The sequence below is a fragment of the Carassius auratus genome, chromosome 19, assembly GCF_003368295.1.
Source record: "Carassius auratus strain Wakin chromosome 19, ASM336829v1, whole genome shotgun sequence".
Classification (NCBI taxonomy): Eukaryota; Metazoa; Chordata; class Actinopteri; order Cypriniformes; family Cyprinidae; genus Carassius; species Carassius auratus.
This window is the reverse complement of record NC_039261.1, coordinates 6,441,174-6,462,783: the sequence shown is the minus strand read 5'-3', so window position 1 is coordinate 6,462,783 and position 21,610 is coordinate 6,441,174. Positions and strand designations below refer to the sequence as shown.

Here is a 21,610-nt window from a genome sequence, read left to right as displayed (position 1 = left end):
TCCTTGTTACACGCTTGCTAAAGCTCTAATTGAGCTCTTTGAAGATGCACAGAGAAAGAGGGAAGAGAGAGCTAATTGTCCCATATGTGAGCCAAGTAAAAGCTTCCAATCTTGGCCCCCTTTCTCAATTTTAAGCTATCATCCAAGATCAAGCGATTGTCCCTGCTCTATAAAGTAGGTCACCTTAATTCTGGAATTGGATACGGATATTGGACCCTGCCCTGGAAGACAAAGCATGAATTCATTACATCTCCAAATCCAATCTGGATCTCATGGTAACGATGGTCAGTCGGGTTCAAGTCTGACCAGAAAAACAAGAGGAAGGTTTTCCCTTCATCATTTCTAAAGTGATTCAATCTGACATCGTATCAAAAGTTAAGACTGAATTTTATGTCCCCAGCATTAATGTCTCCAGGGTTTTGATCTTTTACAATTCATTCAACTGATGCAGAGCAAAAAAATAAATAAATAAAAAAAATAAAACCTTGCATACTAAGATGTATTGTACATTGTTCCAAATATATTACAACAAAAAGCTAGTGACCCACTTTAAATAAACACAACTTTACTGTAAAAAATATCTTCAGCACTGACCTACCAATAACTTGCTTAGCAGACAAAACAGAGGCAAAACACTCACTGCACTTTTGAAACAGTCACGGTCTTCTGAGAGATTATAAATAGCAAGTATTGCAAGTTAATATGGACGCAAAGTACTGAGACAGATATAAATATTTAATCAGAAGCAAGATTCTGAAAGCATTTCCAAATCCTTTTTTAGGGATTTGTGACTAGTTACAGACACAAGGAGTTTCTTGCATGGCATCTGTTCACTGGGACGGTGCACTTTTTATATTTGTAAAAAATCTCTCAAGATCCACAAAAGAGAAGCTGTCATCATCTTCTTTTGTTCTCATTTTATTTGTTCTTTATGCTACTCAAAAGAGTCTTTCTGTTGTCATTATTTATGACCTCCCCACTTTCAACTGGTTGTGGCTACCCAAATCTGATACGTAGCCTCAGCATTTGTAACCAAGGAAAGGGATACATGATATCTGCTATTTCCTGCCAATGGTGACAATTAGCATACAATACAAATCAAGCTCAGCAACATACAGATTCAGCACTGTATTACTCATATAAAACATGTCACTTCCCCTAATATGTGATTGATTTCTTTACCCAAATTATACTAAAGCAAACATCCAGTGACTGCTTCAAAGCTGTATTGTACATGTAAGTACACAACTAATTGCAAGCATTTTGTGATATTTAGCTTGTTAACTTTTGTGTGACAGCCTTACAAACAAATGCTCTGAAAAGTATATTTCAGCTCGGTGTGAATCAAGTGATTCATTCAAGGCATCCAATGAATCTACCTGCAATCTTGACAGCAGATGACTTATTACTGACCACAACAGCTGGAATGGCATTGCTTAGCATGCAAATAAGAAGCTTATCTTGCAGAAAACTAAATGTGAGTCCAAAATAATGCTAATAAATAAAGTTTATGATCTGAGGATACTGACAATTGAACTAATCTAAATGCTGAAAACATTGAAATGTCCAAAAATTGGCCTGTATCATCAGGCAGCAGATGTATAACCATACCATACAAATTTGACATTAAGATATTGTAAAAAAAACAACAACAAAAAAATAAAAAAGTTTGATAACATATCTCAGTATCGAATCAATCCATCCTTTACTTGGTTCAATTCACTAAAAGAGATACTATACTAAAAATACCAAAAAAACCTTTGAACATGCACACTTGTGCAAACTTAATATGCTTCATTGCTGTGAACATGACAATAGCAGCCAGCTCTTCTAGCCTCAATTCAGATGAATATTAATCAAGGCTTAAATTAGACTGACTATCTTTATCCCTTCCCTTCAGTGTCAACTCTCTAAAGTAAAAATAGCTTCGAGGAGTGAATAAATAGATGTGCAGGGCAATTCATATTGATCCCTCCCTGAGACTTAGGAGGAAAAAGTTTCAGTCTCTATATGTGAATATCAGATCGATGCTCCTTACTTGTTCACATAGCATTCATAAAAAGAAATGTACATAATATGCCAAGACAAGCAATTTTTACCCCACTTCAACTATGAGAAACAAATATTTTACATTGTTAAGGTGTCAACGGTTGCATAGGTAACTTACTGAGGAATGCATGAATATGAATACGTATTTTCATTTCGAATATACAATTTAATGACATTTGAGAGCTGCAGCTGAGGAGATTGTTATCAATAAATAATAAAAAATTTCCCTCAAACAACAAAGTTTTAAGAGCTGGAAAAAGAAAGGTGCACCTATGTATCAATGGCATGGAGTTAAACCTCTCAAACTGGTGCATAACAATATTAATCTGTTTCCACGCTTTCTAAGCCTACAAAGTCTGAAACCTTCAGAACAAAGTTGCTACACAAACACTATTTTCAATATCTGCAAGTCGACCAGCTTCAATATGAGTTGAGTAAACAGCTTTCAAGGCATCATTCTGTAAATCCTATTTCTAATTCGCCAAGCATATTTAAGTTTTGTGATATCGTTACATAAATATCAAACTTCCATATGATTCATACCTTGAGAAGGCAAACATTTGATAACTAACAGATGCATAAAAGCCTCCTTTGGGTTATATCTTTTCCTAGCCTCCAGCCAAGATACATAATTGCAATCTATACATTCTGTAAATGTAGCTTCTTCTTACATTTCTAAACAACTCAAATTAACTTCTACAATATCAATGGCATAACATCTGAGATGCCTGGGAAAATCGGTACCCACTTGCCTTTCTCCCTTGTGACCTGCAGCATAATGATTCACTCATGATCCCTTCATCTCTAAATTTCACTAGTATTAAGTGTATTATCTGGATCGAATCATTCTAATATGCTGATATGGCACTAAAGAAATATTTATGATCAAAATGGTTGTGCTGCTTAATATTTTTGTGGAAACCATATTTTTCAGGTTTGTCTGACACCGTACACCGTTCCAAAGAATAGCATTTATTTGAAATATATCTCGTTGCAAAAGTCTTTACAGTTTCTTTTGATAAATTTCATGCATCCCCATTAAAAAAAAAATTGCATCCTAAAGAAAAATAAACTTATTGACACCAAATTTGAAGCATAACTTGTAGGGCGGTGCAAAAAAATCGAATGTGATTTTCATGCGCATCTTGTCAGTAAAGGCACTCCTGTGATTAGTAATATGTCTCCAGCATGTGCGTTCAGATCAGGATTGCCAGGTTTTCAAAACAAAACCTGCCCAATTACTTCTCAAAACTATCCCAATCGCATTTTGTTCCGGGCGATAAAATAAAAATGTTTTGGCGGGGTTCCCTTTTTAAAATTTGCATTTTAGGGACTAAACATCACGTTATTTGTATTGAGGTCGCTTCGAACCGCAGACATGAAAAACAACTGCAGACTTGGCAACATTGGTTGGCCTTTAATACAATTACAGGCAATTCTTTGTTGATTTTGAAAGTGATTTTGTGTAGCTTGTCGGTGGACTATGGCTCTGTGTAGTAAATGCTGCTCCGCCTGAACCAGTGTTGCCAAGTCCACGGTTGTTTTTCCATGTCCGTGGGTTGAAGCGACCCCAACACCAATAACGTGATGTTTAGTCCCTAAAATGCTAATTTTACCAAGGCAACCCATTTAAAATAAAATAAAAACTTGCATTCTAACCCCGGGATGCAATTTTTATCGGGGAACCTGCTGGAAATGCGATTGGGCTAGTTTTGGACTAGTTTTGAGAAGCAAGTGGGCAGGATTTGTTTTGAAAACCTGGCAACCCTGATCTGAACACACATGCTGGAGATGTAGTTCTAATCAAAAGGGGCCTTTATTGACGAGATGCGCATTAAAATTGCATTTGATTTTTTAGTTTAGGAGCTCAACTAGTTGCTTATTAGCATTCACATTATTACTATCATATTGGTTGTTTATTAATACTTCTAGAGCACATATTAATGCCTTATTCCTACCCTTTCTCTTAACTTAACTAGCCTAACTTACTAACTATTAAAGCTCCAATATGTAGGAATTTTGTAATAAAATTTCCGAAAATAAGTAGCCTAACTTACTATTAAAGCTCCAATATGTAGGAATTTTGTAATAAAATTTCCGAAAATAACTTGCACAGTGTGATATATTTCCTCCAGTTGTGTACTTACAATATCTCAAAAGTCTCCAAAGATTTTTTATTTCAGAGAAATTCAGATTTTAAATAACTGGCCGTCCCGGAAAAGAAATGTCGCCTCTCAGTGACGCAATGTCCGCTCTATACTTTTTTTTTTAGACCATGTGATGTTCCACCACACCGGAAAAATCACATGGTCAAATGAGGAAGTGGTGGTTATGTTATAGCCGCACGTATGGTTTGCTTGTCGTTGTTATGGATCACGATTACTCTTTGATGAGTATTGAAGTGCCAGTAAAACGTAAGCGTCTGTATGACAGACTGTGTGACAAACGGAGGAATAAAACCAGGATAAATATCGGCCAGGCGTCTATGAGATGAAGAGAGCTGTGCGAAAATCTTGGACTTGACAGATTTAGATACATTGCTATGGTGAAAATGCATTAAAAACGACATCTCCCATCGTCACCTGCTTTATAGCGTCATCAAGCTTCACCTTTGTTATTGTTGGAAATGCGCAATTCGCCTTTGTTATTGTTGGACTCTTGTGGTCAATTACAAAAGTCGCATAATGGAGCTTTAATAAACAGCAAATTAGAATTTTATTGATGCAGAATTCTCACAGTTAAGAGTTATGGGGTGTTACTTGTGCTAATAGATTGCGCTATCTTGCGTAGTTGGACGCCTAAACATTTTGAGTTCACTCGCTTCATTCGCTCATGAAATTAGCTTCACAACAGATGAAAAAATGCATCATGGGAAGGGCTTCTGCCAGTTGAGTTCACACAGCATTGTGATTTCAACCACCTTTTACTAAAAATATTACCATTATCGTGTCATGGAGTGTAGTTTTAAAAGTATTTCAGGCAAGAATGTAGTTGTTTTAAACTCAAATATATTTATAAAGACATCACCTACATAAAAATTTTGTTTCGCCGATTTTGGAGATGATCAGCTCGGTGCGATCAGCGGGAGCTCAGTGCTCATGCTACTGTTGACAGCAGTCTCGACTTGGCTAGTCCTTCTGACATTTGCTGCTGGCTCTGAGGTCTCTTTTGTGGTTAAACATAAAATAGAATTCATCCATTGTTGTTTCGGATTTTGCCTCAGCTTGCTATGTCGTAATCACGTCACTACCAGGGCAAGCTCTTTATTGGTTAACGTGGCGCAAATGTTCGCCAAAGTTCAGATTTTCCGATTTGTGTGGTTCGCCTGAAATGCTCAATTCGCGCCACATCACTTGCGCCAATCGTGTCATTCACACCACCTCATTCGCGCGAACCACGCTGCAGGATGTCTATTCGTGTCTTTGCATTGCCTTAACATGTAAATCACTCGTGGTTAATGATTCATTCGCGTCTGGTGTGAACGCACCATTAGTTAATACTGAGAATTGGACCTTAAAATAAAGTGTGGCCAAAACACATCGTGTTTTGTAGCTGAAAACCTTTAACAATGCATGCAAACAAACAAAAGTACAGATTAAAAGCAAAAAAATTAATAAATAAGTGAACAAAGAAAAAAATTAAAGCAGCCTGCAGCAATTAGGCTATTGTATAGAATGTAGCTTACACTTAACTTTGAAACTCAGTAAATCTTTTTTTCTTTTTTTCTATTGTTTTACATGTTCTTATTAAGAAACACAGGCATGTAAACATGATCGGGGGATCATGCTCCTAAGTCTGTTAACAATAAGGCCACACGCGGAGAAAATGCGCTCTGACGGCACAGTCGTTGGCGGGACTCACAAATAACGGTGTGCCAAGCGAATAAATTTTGTGAAGCGCTTCGTGTTTTCTTTTCACCACTGAATGGGATCTTCATCTGGTGGAATACATGGCTCCAGCAAGAAGTGTTCGCACTCATCTCGACTGGACTCTGTAATCTGTATTCATCGCTGAAGAACTGGCTCAGCCTTTTCCGATGAGTGGGCATTGCATCCTCTTCATCGTTGGTGGCGGCGGTTGCATCCGCTCCAATCGCATCAAGGAAAATGTTCTGATAATGTTAAATAAAGTTTTTTTCTTACTTCTCTCATGTTTTCATTGAGAAACCTAAGATGTTTGTGCCAAGGGTCTAGGGCGCACACGAGAAGAGGAGTTTTCACTGCATTCTCCAAGTTAGCTGTGTTTATTCGTTGCTTGAGAGATGCCGCAACAATGTTCTTGAATTTGGTCGCTTTCTGTGATTCTCCACGGAATATTTCAGGTACTGTAGAAGACCGCAGTTCTTATTCATTAATTAATTATTTTTTGCTTGCATACATCTTCAAATATGCCGTGGAGAATCACAGAAATTGACCGAATTAGGTTTTATTGTGGACTTTTTTTCTTTCTTTTTTTTTTTATGGCAAGCAAAAATATAGCGAAATTCGAATATCATTTTTATTTATCGAATAATTAGAGCAGAACGAATATTCGACTATCCGTGCACACCCCTAGCCTGAAACCCCAATGTACCCTTAGACTACCTTGTCTTAAATAAGGAATAACACTGCTGAAGGACTGCCAAAAGCACCCAAAAACCATAACTGTGATCTGAGCAACCGTAAATGTAACAAATAATATTTTTTCTAAAAGAATCATTGCCAACTCGGCTGCCCTATATAGCAGAAACTGGTTCTTGTAACACCTTGTCAATTCTTTTGATCAAAGACAAGATCTTGCTCTCTTCAGAAGCTGTGTTCTGGAACGTACTATTTTTTTTTACAGTTTCTTCAGTGTTGCATACATATTAGCAATGTGTTGCACCACATCACTCTCTGAGTCTGCCTGGAGTGGGTGGGAGTCTCTCGCCTTTTTGATCTCGAGTCAGTTCATGGGCTTGAGAATGCAAATGTCTTGAAATGTCTCCTGTGACTATGTAAGCGCTCCGTCACCAGGCCATTCCAACATATATTTCTCAACTCAATTTCACATACAGGAAGCATACCAGCATTCCTCATTTTATACATGCCTAACATTTCAACATACATAACATACATATTTCTGCCGTGTTAGTGCAATGCATTTCTCACATCCAGAAATCTAGTGTTCTGCTGTTTTATAATGTCTGAACATCACTCTAAAAGCAGAAAAGTATCCACTAAGGATGAAACATTCAGCAGAGCATGAACTAAGCAGCCCTCCAGCTGAGTAATAATGCTGTGTCTTGTTCATTCAGGCTTGGTTCCAGTTTATATGTCACATCCCCGATGACCAATCATGAGGCAGAATAAAAAGTGTTTTTAAGAGCCAAAGCATTTATACAAAAACACCCAGAGCAAGATAAGGTATGAGATCCCTTTAGATGATACAGCAAGACTCTTTGAACAACCACACTACAGTACAAAGGGTTTAAAATATATAATCACTCAGAGTTTTGCAACAGATCTGTAAAGAATGCCCATTTTTTCAGTGGAATAAAACAGCAGGCCAGCAATACAAGTAAGAAGTTACACTGAACAATGTACACTCCCTAAAGATCGATTATCTCAAAAGATGTGTACATTTTTGTGCACATGCCTTTAATGTAAAACATATATTCTCAGTCACTTTGTTCTCTTGACTGCATGCTGAGACAAGACATCTTCAAAATGCTGACTACAAAAGGTTTGGATATGTAATTCTAGCTTCTGGCCCTATCCAGGATACAAATTACAGTATTGGGTAAAGTATGACCTGCCAATTAAGGACGGAGCCACCAAAAGGAAGTTAAAAAAGCTTGTTAAAGTGTATTTCTTTTACCCCGTCTTCATCAAACATGCAAATATACAAAATAAAACTTCAGAGAAACTCTATAATGGCTTGTGCAAGCAAGTCAAATGCTTAAAAATCATATATTATTGCATTGTGTTTTAATAATGTAAATAATGAAATTCTAACAATTAAAAAAAAAATAATAATAATGTCATTTTTTGAAACTAATTGGAGGCCATCCATCACCTGCACAGATAAAGTTATTTATTATAGGTTAAATGTTATTTATAAAAGCATAGGCATTTAAAGAATTTAAGGAACTTTAATGTAATTGATATCATAACAAAAATCTAAACTGAAATTCCTACTCCCAGTTACTTTTTTCAAAGATTCAGGATTACCTTATTATATAATTATAGGTAGGTTATTGTTTGATCCTATTAATATTCCCAACCCCCCATTTGTTTTCCAAATTCAAATATTTCTATAAATGTGCAAGTAAACTTTTTGTTTCATAATTGTTTTTATTTTTACAAGTTGCCATGTTTGCTACAATAGGCTGTGTAGTGAAAGGTTCCATTGGGACAACTGTACATACAGCATACTGTACATGCAGGGCTACTGGGGCATGTTGTCACAAAGGTCAACATGTAGTGTATATCAGTACTGTACAAAGAACCTATGCAAAAAATAAAATGTCAAGTAGGTTTTTGTAGTGAGGACTTTAAATCACTTTAAAAAAATAATAATAATAATTCGCCAACTAGAAATATATACCGACGCTAAACGAGTGACGTAGTCGTAGTTTCCTCAACACAGCCCATCATTCCACAAATTAACTTTAATACGCATTCACTGGCAGAAAAAATCAACAACACTAGAACATACATGAGACTGAAGCGAAGTGATGCTAATTCTTGACATTATTCATGACCTAACACAACTGGTTTGCTTGATCTGCCAGTGCGATACAGTAATAATCGATAAGTCGTCATTCAACGCAAGTTTCGAGAAACGACAGGTCATTACAGCGACACAGATGTTCTCAGAGATAAACATACCTCGCATTGGGTTTTGAATCCAGAGGATTCCCCCGATAAGGTGAGGAGACTGCCCTAACATCATGGTACCAGAGCAGGTGGTCGAAACACAAACGAAACACTTGGCTCTCTGACAGAAGCGTCCAGCTCGCGCGCCTTATGAAAGCTGATTAATAATAACGCGCGCGCGCCAGTCCGCTTCTCCTCAATGAAGAGCGCATCGCATCTCAATGACCTACGTGAAAGAGTCGCAGAAAATACGGCTTCTAAACATTAAAATGGTTAATTCGGAGAAGGAACATGCTGTATTGTGTTCTGTTCCTCTCAATGGTGTTCCGCGGCAAGATGTGAATCAGTGGGTGGACGTGCAGATGCTGAATGATGCAGATCGTGAATCTTTACAGTACATGCATAGACTGATTTGAAGCCCACGGGCCCCGCGAGCCCATCTCCATGTCTTAGGTTTCCAGCGCAGAAGCAGGACAAAGATCTGCGGCTGATCCGCAGCCAATCATAATCTCAGTCCGGCAGAGGGGAAGCTTCGTTTGTTTGTTTGATGTTTGAAGCGTTCTTTTCAATAAACAAACATTTCCGCACAAAATATATCTCGAGACGTTTGTTAAAGTCTTACCTTGAACAGCCATGATGCTACTACATGAGTTCTTGCATTATGGGAAGGAAGGTAAAGCTGTTGGTTGTCCAAGTAGCCTGCCCGACTCTACCAAAGCGTCTTGCTTATTAACACTTGGGAGCAACCGCTGTCAAAGCCGAGCGTGCTGAAAAAGCTTGAAATGTGTACTCAAAGAACCATGGGTATTGTAGTTCCACCTCAAGTTACTGGATCTGTAACCACGTTGTTAAACCGGTTTCAACTAATTATATTAGTCAGCACAGACATGTTTGTTAGTAGTTTGTTGGAATATTAAATATATGTATTTATTTCAAATATAAATAAACATTTAGGCTAACATTTATCCAACATTCAATATAGTGTATATGCAGTATGCATTTAAAATGTTATTTTATCTATCTAGGTTTGTTAATTTATTTATTTAATTGATTGATTAACTTTTACATTTACATTTATCCAAAGCAACTATATATATATATATATATATATATATATATATATATATATATATATATATATATATATATAATAACTTATAACTATATATATATAAGAAATTTGTGTTCTGACTATTGTTGTGTCTGAGATTTCTAACATTCTTGAAAAACAGCCATATAAATCTTAATCTACAAACTTCCAAACTGTAAGTCAAAGATCCCTTCAAAACATGTTATCGTTCAAGGAGTTAGAACCACTTCCTGTGAAAGAGTTTGACATCGCAGGGAGGGACAGAAGCTAGTATAAAGTGGAGAATGCAGAAACTGAAGAGGCATCATTATAGATACAGATCAGTCTGAAGAACTCAGGCTTTCTCAGTTTCTTTTGCATGAGTGCATACAATAATGATGAGCATGAAGCCTTTACAAATCTATTGTCAAGTAAACCTACATCTCCATTACTGAGAACTGATCACATCACAACCTAATTCAGGTTATGGGAAATGTGTTAGAATATATGTCTACAATTACACATGGTTCACTTCAAGTCTTGGCAGTATGAAAGTATTTTGAACAGGTTTAGTTGAACGAAAAGAAAAAAACTAAACAAAACAAACAAAAATCCTGCACATTATTGCTTCAGTCTTGTTGAACCCACTCTAATGAAAAGCCTATCTTGGGGATACTTCTGTGGCAGGGAGATGGAGAACAATATCTGAACACAGAAATAGTGGAGAAATCCTACATTAAGAACAAGGTCATTATCCAAGTCTCAGGAAACTAAAACACCAGTAATTTAATCTTCCAGCTGTAATTTGTGACAATTAGAGGTCGACTTTTGGCAGCTCAACAACCCTCAAGGCTCTTGTTCAACCAACCACAGACGGCCAGTGAAAGAAGAGTGTGCTTCCAGATCAATGTCATTACAGTTGGAGCCCCTTGATAGACATCAAGGATCCTGGAACAAATGATGACCATTTTGGGTCTGACCAAGTGGCTTTTCCTGAAACTATACTTTTTATTTACATTTTATTTTATTTTCATCAGTGCACACCTAACTTTGCAAATAATTAGCAAGTAGGAGAACACTGTATACAGATGAAGTGTGACTACTATGTAATTTACCTAAACTGAAACCTTCAGGTGGAGCTACAGAGCTTGGCTGTCCATCAGGTCCAGGTGTGAGATTTTGTTCCACATTTTTATGTCATGATACAGCACTTCCTTGTAAGGTTTTTTTTTTTAATTATTATTTTTTTTATCCACATTCCTGATGATTACAATCATCTCTAGTTTTTCTGGTTTCCAGACAAATGACAATCAAAGAATGTTTGGCATTGTTTATCAGATTGCTTTGTGACTAAACGTGTTGTTCTGCTACATGACTGTCTTCATGCCCTTACCGTAGGTTGAAACAATTCCCATATGCTTCCCATAAACATGCTGCCATTTGTTGCTGTAATGTGACATACTTGGAAAGAGAGAGCAACTGTTTATTTATTTTCATTTTAAATCAGTAAAACATAAAAATAATTTGCTTCTTACAAAGTAGGTTACTTCCAAATTTCCAAACGGTCAAAAGACAGCATTTGTGAATGAACATGTAAAGGACAGATTTTATTGTTAGCTCTATACTAATCGAAACAAAGACCCATCTTGTTTTACTCAAATACTTGTATTTTATTAAAAGTACATCATGTACTAAATGCAGAGATCATTTCCAGTTTCATAACGACTGTAAATACATGGCAAGGAGGAAATTGTAGCGTTAGTGCACTGCTCCCTCTTCTGGAGGATTTACAGTATGAAAAATACCAGACTAACAGCAGCCCTTTTTGTCTTCACTGTATATCCTTAGGGCAAAAAAATCCAATTCCTTTTTAGTAGTTTCCTATTAACAAAGCACGACTCAATGAAACAAATCTTTGTACATGCATACACATAAAAAAGCAAACATAGAAAGAGCTGAGACAGCTCAGTAAACTCAGTCTGCAAACTTACAAACTGTAATACACACATATAAAGTTAGAACCATAATTATTTATAATTTAACAATATACCTCTCTATATTTGATCAATAGCAGCAACATCTTTCACGTTCAGTTCAGAGTCCCTACGCTGTGTCATACTAACAGAGTAATAATGACGCCATCATCCCGGCCCTGCCACAGCATCTCCCCGTCAAAAGCCACTTTTCCATGCTTCCTGGCCCTCATTAGTATTCCCACAACTTTATCCGAGATCCGCACATATCTGTCAAACAGATCACCAAAAGTCACTCTAGTGTAACCGTCCGGATCCGGGTCCGCCATGGTCCTTATGATGAAGCACATGTCATCAATCTCCCTGTGGATGTGTGCCTCTGCGCGTCTGGCCCTCTCTGCGGTCTTACTGCCCTCTTTGGGCCTCCCATAGCCCTCCTCACCCGGCCGCAGCCGTGTTGACATGGAGTACTCATAATCAAAGTCCTCGCTGAAGGGGTTGAGCTTCTGATTGACGGTATGCTCTGATGCCCAGTTTTGCCAGCGGCTTTTTAAGTTGCCCACAGCGCTGTATTTTTTGGACAGGGTATTTATTTTGTTGGCATCTTCAACATCCTTCTTGCCCCTAAAAGATTGCATATATTTATAATAATGCATATATATATATATATATATATATATATATATATATATATATATATATATATATATATATATATATATATATTTATGTTGTTTTGATGTTGCTTATATTGCAAAGTATTATAGTCTAATAAAAGCTATAATGGTGCTCTCTAAGGTGCATTTCCATCAAACACAGCATAAGTTAAAAATACATTGATTTATAACATCTAAATATTACCATGACTGACTAACCTTTCGTACCCAACTAAAAGATCACACATCAGCTTTATCATAAAAAAAGAAACACTCCATTTTTTTATTTATTAACTGTTGCATTTAGAAGTTCAGAACCTACCTGAGAACAGAGGATCTTTTGATTGTGACCGCAGACTCTGTAGTTTCATTCGTCCTATTATTCTCGGTGTCCTCCTGGTTGGTTCCTAGCTGCAGGCTTCTATCCTCATTATCCTCACTGTCCTCCTGAGCCTGCTTTTTCTCATTTTCCATTTCCTTCCAGCTCCGTGTCAGCTCCGAGACCATGTTGGAGCACTTCCTGCGGCGTGTGGGTGACCCTTTTTTGATCAGGATCTTGTCCAGTTCATCCGTGGCCGGGTCCTTACAGATGCGTTTGGTCAAAAAGTCAATGCCCGCACTTTTCTCCTGAACTTCCCTCGTCACGGTTTTCACCACTTGTGCAGTTTTGATGCGTGACTCCTCGGCGGCCTCCACATCATCCTGGTCTTTATTTCTAGAATCCTGATTGGAAAGGGACTTTTGAGATGGTTTGATCTTTGGAGCTACCTTTTTTGCATCTTTGGGGTCTTCTGAGTAACTCGGGGCCCATCCGCTGGGTTCACTGGACTGCTTCTCTTCATTTTCACTCACCCACTGCTGCCAGCTCCGTGTTAAGCTGCACACCATGCTTATGGCACGCAGCTTTTTAATGTTCTTGTTCGTTGAGGGCTTCTTTTCTGACATTGTTTACCTCCAAGGGGTTGCTTCTCTCATTCAAGTTCTTTGTCCCTGATGGCTTTTATATAGCAGCTCGTTGTGATTCCCAACCTGTAGTAAATTCTAGACTCTGAGCTCTCCCTTAGGCACTAGCGGTTTTGAAATGGGTGAACCAACCTTACATGGCGGTGGAAAGTATGCCAGGCATCTCCGCTGATCATCTTTCCTTGACACTTACCAACCTCTGGGATTGGTGGGGATTCAGGTTTCATCATAGACATTGCCCATCGCTGGGGGGTAAACAGGGCAAAGATGTCAGTGAGTGTTAAGCTTTTTCCTAGGCTGCGCAAATGTGCAGACAGCTGCTCTGCGCGTCTTAGCGGGATACTTGCATTTTATAGCTTTGTCTTTAGCATTACCTGATGCTTATCAAGATAATCAATCAGCAGTGTCAGTTAGCAAAAGCAACAATGTCCATGTTGTCAATGATAAGTGGTAAACTACCAATGTGAACTGTGGATCACATATGCATAGCTTTCCACAACAGTCAATTATACTGTGAATAATTATAGTGGGAATGAATGGATTCTTGACAACAAGTCAAACTTAACGTCCAAGTTGAAGAAAGAAGTTCTGTATTAAACCTTTTGTTTACATTTCAAACTGGAAACTACAATGTCACTTAGACCATCACTGCACATGGTTTATTTTTAGCTCATAGTTAATAGATATATATATATATAGAAAGCCTAATATATAGACATAACATACAGTATACAAACAAAGATTATTCATTTGACGAGAACATGATTTTCTTTTTTTTTTATTCAGTGTGGTACTTGCTATTTCTTCGTAATTATTTGTGCATTTTACTAGTAATTTTTGAGTGAAAATAGTTTCAAAGTAAACCATACACCATTATTTATTTTTTAGTTATTTCATCATTTATTTATTTTTGCATGTGTGTGTGTGTGTGTGTGTTCAAATAACAAATGTAAAGGGCTAATAAAAGCATGCAATAAATAACAAATAAGATATGCAATTATAGAATAACATTTCTCCCTATATAGTCCAACCAAGAGAACAAGATAAATAATAAGAAATAAGAAATGAATAACCTTTTTGATTGAGGGAAGAGCAAATGTCAAGGAGTCACTCGATCCAAGACAGAAGCAGAGATATCTTTAGTGAGGAAAAAATGTCACCTGAAGGAGGCATGAAGGAGTTTCTGCTTGCGTACACAGCGGATAGTCTTGCATTGCACCTGGCAGCATGCTAAGACAGAAAGGATTTGACAAAATTATAATGCAACTAGAAACACTTCCTTTGCTTTATACCACAGAAAAGCATTTAAGTTCAGAAAATTTACATATTTAAATGATGTCTATTTGACTAAAAGGTGTTTAAGTATGTCAACTATGTTTATCGGTTTGTTTTCTGATAGCACTGAGAAGCATTATTAATAGTATCTGCATGAAGCAAAGGAAAGGCAGCTGCTTGCTGTCAGTCACATGATGCAGAGCTGTGTCAGTGTGCATGCATATTGGACGGTCACTGTGACTGTAAGAGAACTCTAGACAAATGCAGCATATTCCAGACTGCTCTTGATTTTAGACCAGAGAGAAATGCATGCCAATAAAGCAATTTTGAATTGAATTAAATTAAATTGAGTTGAGAGAGAGAGAGAGAGAGCACAGTGCAACAGTACAAAGTCATAACAAGAAAGCACATTTGACCCACAGTCAACAAGGGCTAAAATTAAAAGTCATTTTGGTCAAAACATTTGCATAGGTTACAAAGATGAAATTTGAAATTATAATATTATTAGATTTAACACTGATTAAATCTCAGCGAAAGATCACCAAAACAGAGAGAAAAAAAAAAAAACACTGCAGAATTAAAATAATGTTGGTGTTTGTAAAGTGTGTGTGCACTGAGTAGCCAGCAGAGGTCCTCATAACAACAGTGTTCCAATTTGAATGGCTGAGAAGAGCTGTCGTGTAGGCTACTTAATAACCTTTTGTTAAACCGAATTAAACTTTTATTTGATTACTTTAAAGTGCACAGACTATATATAATTACATTGCAGGCCAAAAGTTTAGAATAATTATGATTTGTTTAATGTAAGCTGCTGTTATTTGATCAAAATACAGTAAGTACAATTAAATTGTGAAATAATTACATTTAAAAATAACTGTTTAACTTAATGTATTGTAAAATTTAATTTATTCCTGTGATGGCAACGCATAATTTTCAGCAGCCATTACTCTAGTCTTTAATATTAAGTGATCATTCAGAAATAATTAGAATGTGCTGATTCAGATATATGTATTATTATTATCATTATAATTTTTACTATAAAATAGTCAATGTTTTAGCTATTGTCGTGCATGCTGCCAGTAATGCCAAAGTTCTCAGGGAATCTCTGATCAAATGTATGCAATGTTTTTAAAAGCTTCTACCAAAGCATAAATGCAAAAAGTAATCTGGGATAAATTGGTCTGTGAAAAGTGTTTTAGGAGATATTTAGAGACCAGAAATGCAGACAATCATTAGAGCATAAACACAATCATGTGCAGATGTTGAGATAAAGGCAGATCATCCAGAACGAATGATATATGGGGTCATTCTGCAATGCAGGTCAAATGTCAAGGCCCCAAATTCCCTTTGTGTTTCGAACTGAGACCACTTTAAATGACCTCATCTCACCCCACACTTTCCCAAAACCTCTGTAAAAAGAAAACTGATGGCTAAGAGCCCTTACACAGTTTTGATTGCTCACGCAACTTCATGAAAATTAAAAATGCTAATTGAGACACAGCTCACTCTCAGTGCACAATTCATTCCTTCCATAATACCTCATTTAACTCATCTAGTACACAAATATTTGTCCTACACCAGCCCTCAGATGGTTTCCATTCCGACCAAGCTTTCAACTGATTTATTACGTTCATCATTGGTATGGATGGGTACCTCATCCAAAAAGCCAGGTGTGAATTGACTTCCCAAATGTCTGGAACGGCTGTCTGCACTAGACTTATGCCCCAGTGGTTCCTTCATCAATCTGGGCCGAAAATCTCTCCTGGTCAAGGCGGGCAACAGGGTCCAGAGTCAGAGTGAGAGCACCTGTACCTGCTGTTGCATGTCGCACTTCCCTGTTTCTCCGCCTTTCTGTTTGCCTTTCAATTCCTCCGAGTCTAAAACCGTTCCTGAGCTTGTTTAGTTTGGCCATCATAGCTAATTGAGCAGGCACAGACTTCACCGCACTATATCCGAAGCCCTGGGGTTTCTGATTTGCGTATCATTCTGAGCAGGGAAATATGATTTCTGTTGTCGTAATCTGTCTCTGGTTAAGAGGTAAATACATTGCTCTGCTTTTTCACTGAGGTTGCAGGCAAAGCTTTTGGTTTTCAAAATACTGTACTTGCAGTAGGTGGAACACATTGCCATCAAATAAAAAAAAAAATGTTGTCCTGAAAGTAACAATTTTGAAGAATTATACTCTAGGGTTTTACTCATAGTTATTACAGAATATTTGTACTGTGAGAATCATGTTGCACTATGTTGTGTTTGGAGAAGCCGTCCAACTTTAGCTGGCAACCGTGAATTAAAAATACCTGCAAGAGCGCACAGTAGATGAAAAACAGTGCCCAAATTCTCTGACAGACATAGAAATTAGACGTAGAAATTATAAGAGAGAAAAATCTGATGAGTAAAAAATAAATCATAACATCCTCTTTTCATGGATAACAACCTAAGTGTTGCCTCGAACATTCGGGGTGCTCCAAAGTCAACAGTGTCAGCTCGTGGTCTTCAAATCTGTCTCTAATCCAATAAAGCTATACTGCAATGAACATTATTGATTGTGTTTAGCCATCTGGAGCGGCCCCATAAATAAATGTAATGGACGGTAAATTAGCTTGTACGTGTTCAGGAGTCAGCAGAAAACCCGCCAACAAGCCAAAGAAGAAATCCCATCCCCACCTTCGTCCCATCTCTTAAGTGTCAGGGGGAGTGAGTGGACTCATGCAATCAGATGAGCTCATTATGGACCAAGAGGTGCTGTCTGGTTTGGAATTTATTAGACACATTCGTAATGTGTCCATTTTTTAGGGGTAAGCACGTGAAAAAGTGAAGAGTTACATATGTGGCGGATCACGAACACATCAGGTCTCGTTGTTTTTTGACTCCTGTGTGAGTGTGAAGTGTCTGGCGCGAGGGTTGGCAAGATGAACAGAGCAGTTTGTCCTGGCTGATTTATTAAAAAGTAATTAAATTAATAAATATATATGAAAATATATAAAAAAATCAAATATATAAAAATACATTTTAGGACTGTCAATATCGAATAGCAAAAGAATAATGAGGAAATTAATAACTTATAATTTTAAAGATTCGTTTATATTTAGACATTTTCAATTTCAATTTCTGTATATTTTCAACTTGCTAGTCTAATAAATGATCAAATTGAAAGCTCTCAAGTATACTGTAATGTTGAATGACTATACAGTAGTCAGTTAAATATTAGAGGAAAAACTATTTCATCTGTAGAATTATTGGAATCAGTGACACTGGGCTTCAGTCATAAGCAAGTTGCCATTAAACAAATATAAAAATATGAAGAATGAATGAGAAATTATTGCAAGATGATAGTATATGTAAAAACTTCAATGTTAGATATATTGTATCGATAAACAGCACTAATACTGTATATATACATGCTTGTTCTTTTTTTTTCTTCTCAATTTAATTTATTTGTTGCAATAAATATTTCTGGACAGGAATCTGTTTGCCCCTGAGTCAGCATCCCTATGGACAAGTGTTAAGCAAACTCAGCAAGCCATGACTTCATGCTAAAGAATTGTATGTCAGACACTAAATCTCCTGAGGTAGTGTTAGTACATCCATTATACATTTTCCTGAGAAGAACAACACAATTTTACAGTATTAAAAATGAAGGAAAAAATCTAGGAGTTCAGCTGGATATCTGAGAGGGAGGACAGGGCCATACCATGTAAACATGTTTCCTCTCCTCTACAGTGAGGTATAATTAAGAGCTCTTGCCTTTTTTGTGTGAGTTACGTGATTTATTATCCCTCATCTTTACTGTACTGTAATGCTTTTGGACATAATGAATAGGAAACTATTCTCACACAATTACTCATCCTGGACTGTCTGTGCAGATTACCTCAAATGCACAAGAGGATATAAAACCTTTTCTTAAGATGTATGCAACTGCAAAGAGATATTTTCTAGATGTTCTGAAAGACTTGATACTGGGCACGAGCCATTCTGTGAAAATAACACTAGCACATCTTCATAAGGGAATGAGACCATATTGTCTGTTGTCTGAGACCTTGTATGTAAGAAAAAAACCATGTATGTCTAATTAGCTTTTAGATAACCCAAGACAGCAGCTCTCATATATAATCCAACAGACTTTCTTGAGAACTCCCTTGAAATTCTGAATGTAATACTTAAAGTAACAGTGCAATATGTTATCTAAACTTAATGGCCACATAAGTGCATAGATTAATAGGATGATACATTTGCATCTGTTGCCATGTAATGCCTGTAAGACTTCAAATCTTGATTTCTCAAATGTTCAAAGCTGCCTCTTTGTGGTCAGACCCATTTTTATTGTGTTGTAGCTCCTGATTTATATTCCATTTTTGTTGTGAACCAATGGTTGCTTCATAGGTTTCATTGCGTTGGGTCTGCCAGTTCCTTCTGGGCTGCTTGTTGGGGATCTAGCACTCAGTTATGGTCCCATGCTCTTTCGTTGACGTGACTAGCATACAAAGCTTTTGCCAGTATAATAAAGTCAGTCAAAGCAAACAACAGTCCTACTTTTATCAAGGGCATGATTCTCTAAGGGTGCTGTGTTGCTGTGCTCCAAAAACATTAGGATTGCTGCTGGTGAAATAAAGGTTCATGCCACTGAGCAAACAAACAAACAGAGCTTTTCTCAGAGCACATTCACAGTCAATCACTTCAGTGCGGCTGGGGGGGGAAGGACCCTCTTGGGCCTGATTCAGCTGTGGCTAACAGGACGAGAGGGAGTCTGATGAACAGGCCTTTGATGGCCTTGTGGCTCGCGGCTCCATCATAACTCTTCTGAACACCTCCCTCGTCCCATTAGTCTCTTGCATTACCTCAACACATTCCCTCTCTCCCTTCAGCCTCAAAACCCAAATTTCACTCTTACTCTCTTCATCCATCCATCACCACGAACACCTTCTGGACTTCCAAAAGGGGGAGAAAAGACCCAAACCACTAACTGTGTTTACACTTTTATTTTCCTTTCAGACTCAAAATCAATGCAGCCTGACAATGCCAAACAGGGAAATCTCCAGGGCAACCAGGCTGTAGATAGACTGAGTATCTGTTTCTCTGAAACCGAGGATCTGCCAGTAACCACTATTGCATTTTAAAAATATAAAGACCCTGAGATCAACAAGTTGATCCATATTTAAATTGAACTATTCACTTATTGGTGTCGCAGTGAGGTTGTGCGTTTCTCAGGCAGTTGAAGCACTAGAATTGACCCAAAAATTTAAATTCTGTCTATTTACTCACTCTCCTGTCGTTCCAAATCCTGTATTGTTTTCTTTCATCTATGGAACATAAAAGGAGAAATTTTGCACAACGTTATTCCAACTCACCATGTTAAGATCGGTCATGGTTAACTTTACCCTGGCACGATTCTAGAGATCTTTGAATGCGAATAGAAGGGCAAAACAGATTCAGTGGAAGAACATGCTTCTCTTCTTACATTTTTGCAAAACTGTAAAATTGTACCTATACGAACAAATCAGTTTCCAACTCTAAAACACTAATGGCAATAAAAGACCAAAGACCTTTATTATTTTTCACACAAATACTGGTTACAGGGGCAGATTATCAGTTAATAAAGATTCAGATGCGTAGTTCCTTACACAATATGACAATGCTGTGAGCTAAAAATATCTTTCTGGTGTTGTAAAGTTGCTCTGTAGCTCACCTGGTACAACATGGCAGTAGCAATGTCAAGTCCTGTAAAAGACGCGAGTCATGATAAAAATTCTCAAACACTTATAGAAGCAAGCTAACATGGCACTGTTGTTTGTTGCACAAATGTGGTTTTATTATAGTTTTACTATAGTTAACACTAACAATAAGATGTAGTGTAGGTGGTACAATATGTTATTTTCAAACATAATGGAATATTAACCTTTTAATGGCACTTACTGGAAATTTCACTTCTGAACCGCCACAATATGTATGACAATCATAAAAAATAAAAAATAAACCTTACTAGATTCACATTCATTTGTTTCAAATGAATCTGAAGATGTTTTTAGCACTGCTTGCTGAAAATGGTCACATAATTTAACTAAAATCTTGCCACAGGCACATTTTTACAACAAGCCTGGTCGAATTTCTTTTTCAGTCAGTTCTTCACACAATGTATGGCGCAAGAGTCCTACAGGCTACATTTGTGGTGCTTCTTTGATTTGAAGTGATGACACTGTCTAAACTATATTTACATCTGTTAAACATCAAGGCCAGCACAACAGTTTTTCTGCATTAATCCTAATTTGAACAAACAATGAACGAAACATGCTGAAACCTTAGTTGTAGTTGTTTAAATCCTATAAATTCAATAAGTTTAGAAATAATAATAATAAAAAAAACTTTAAAATAGCCCCAAACGGTGCAATCCACAGCTTCAGCATGTTTTAAACTCACCCTGGGAATAAGTTCAAGTGGTCCTGAGCCAAAGAAATTCCAGAAGATTCATTTTTCTGTTTGCTTCCCTCAATCTAACTTGAGGGAAAAGATTGCTGAACTGCGGCCCATTATTCATTAAAAGGTTATATCTGGTTTATTTCTGGACTATGCAGAAACATACTTTTAGAGTAATGTATATTTTTCTATTATTCAGGTGGCATTATTTCCAATTGCTATTGGAAATAATATGTTTCAGGGTCTGGTGTGTGATGATGCTATCTCTTCCTTCTCACTCTACAGGTACCAACTTTTTCTCGTCTGATCCGGCGTCAGGCCCATTGCTCATCAGTAGAACAGTCCCCCTCTTCCTCTGGGGTTCCTGTCCCCCTATTC

General features: G+C 37.2%; 2 protein-coding genes across 4 annotated transcripts in view; both read right to left on the bottom strand.

Moving 5' to 3' along the window:
* Positions 1–9,667, bottom strand: part of samd12 (sterile alpha motif domain containing 12) — an 81,863-nt gene extending 72,196 nt beyond the window's left edge. The window contains exon 1 of one of the 3 annotated variants that reach the window (XM_026288562.1): positions 9,511–9,667. In XM_026288562.1, the coding sequence (XP_026144347.1) occupies positions 9,511–9,523 (13 nt within the window). In that variant the 5' untranslated portion in view covers positions 9,524–9,667. Of the gene's footprint in view, positions 1–8,900; positions 9,457–9,510 lie in introns of those variants that run through there. The other 2 variants (XM_026288560.1, XM_026288561.1) reach the window with 2 other exon arrangements.
* Positions 9,668–11,092: 1,425 nt separating this feature from the next.
* On the bottom strand, positions 11,093–13,767 carry abrab (actin binding Rho activating protein b). Its single transcript, XM_026288559.1, has 2 exons — positions 12,909–13,767; positions 11,093–12,554 (listed from the first exon to the last, which is right to left on the bottom strand). The coding sequence occupies exons 1-2, from the start codon at positions 13,529–13,531 to the stop codon at positions 12,071–12,073; spliced, it is 1,107 nt and encodes a 368-aa protein (XP_026144344.1). The 5' UTR covers positions 13,532–13,767; the 3' UTR covers positions 11,093–12,070.
* Positions 13,768–21,610: the final 7,843 nt, after the last annotated feature.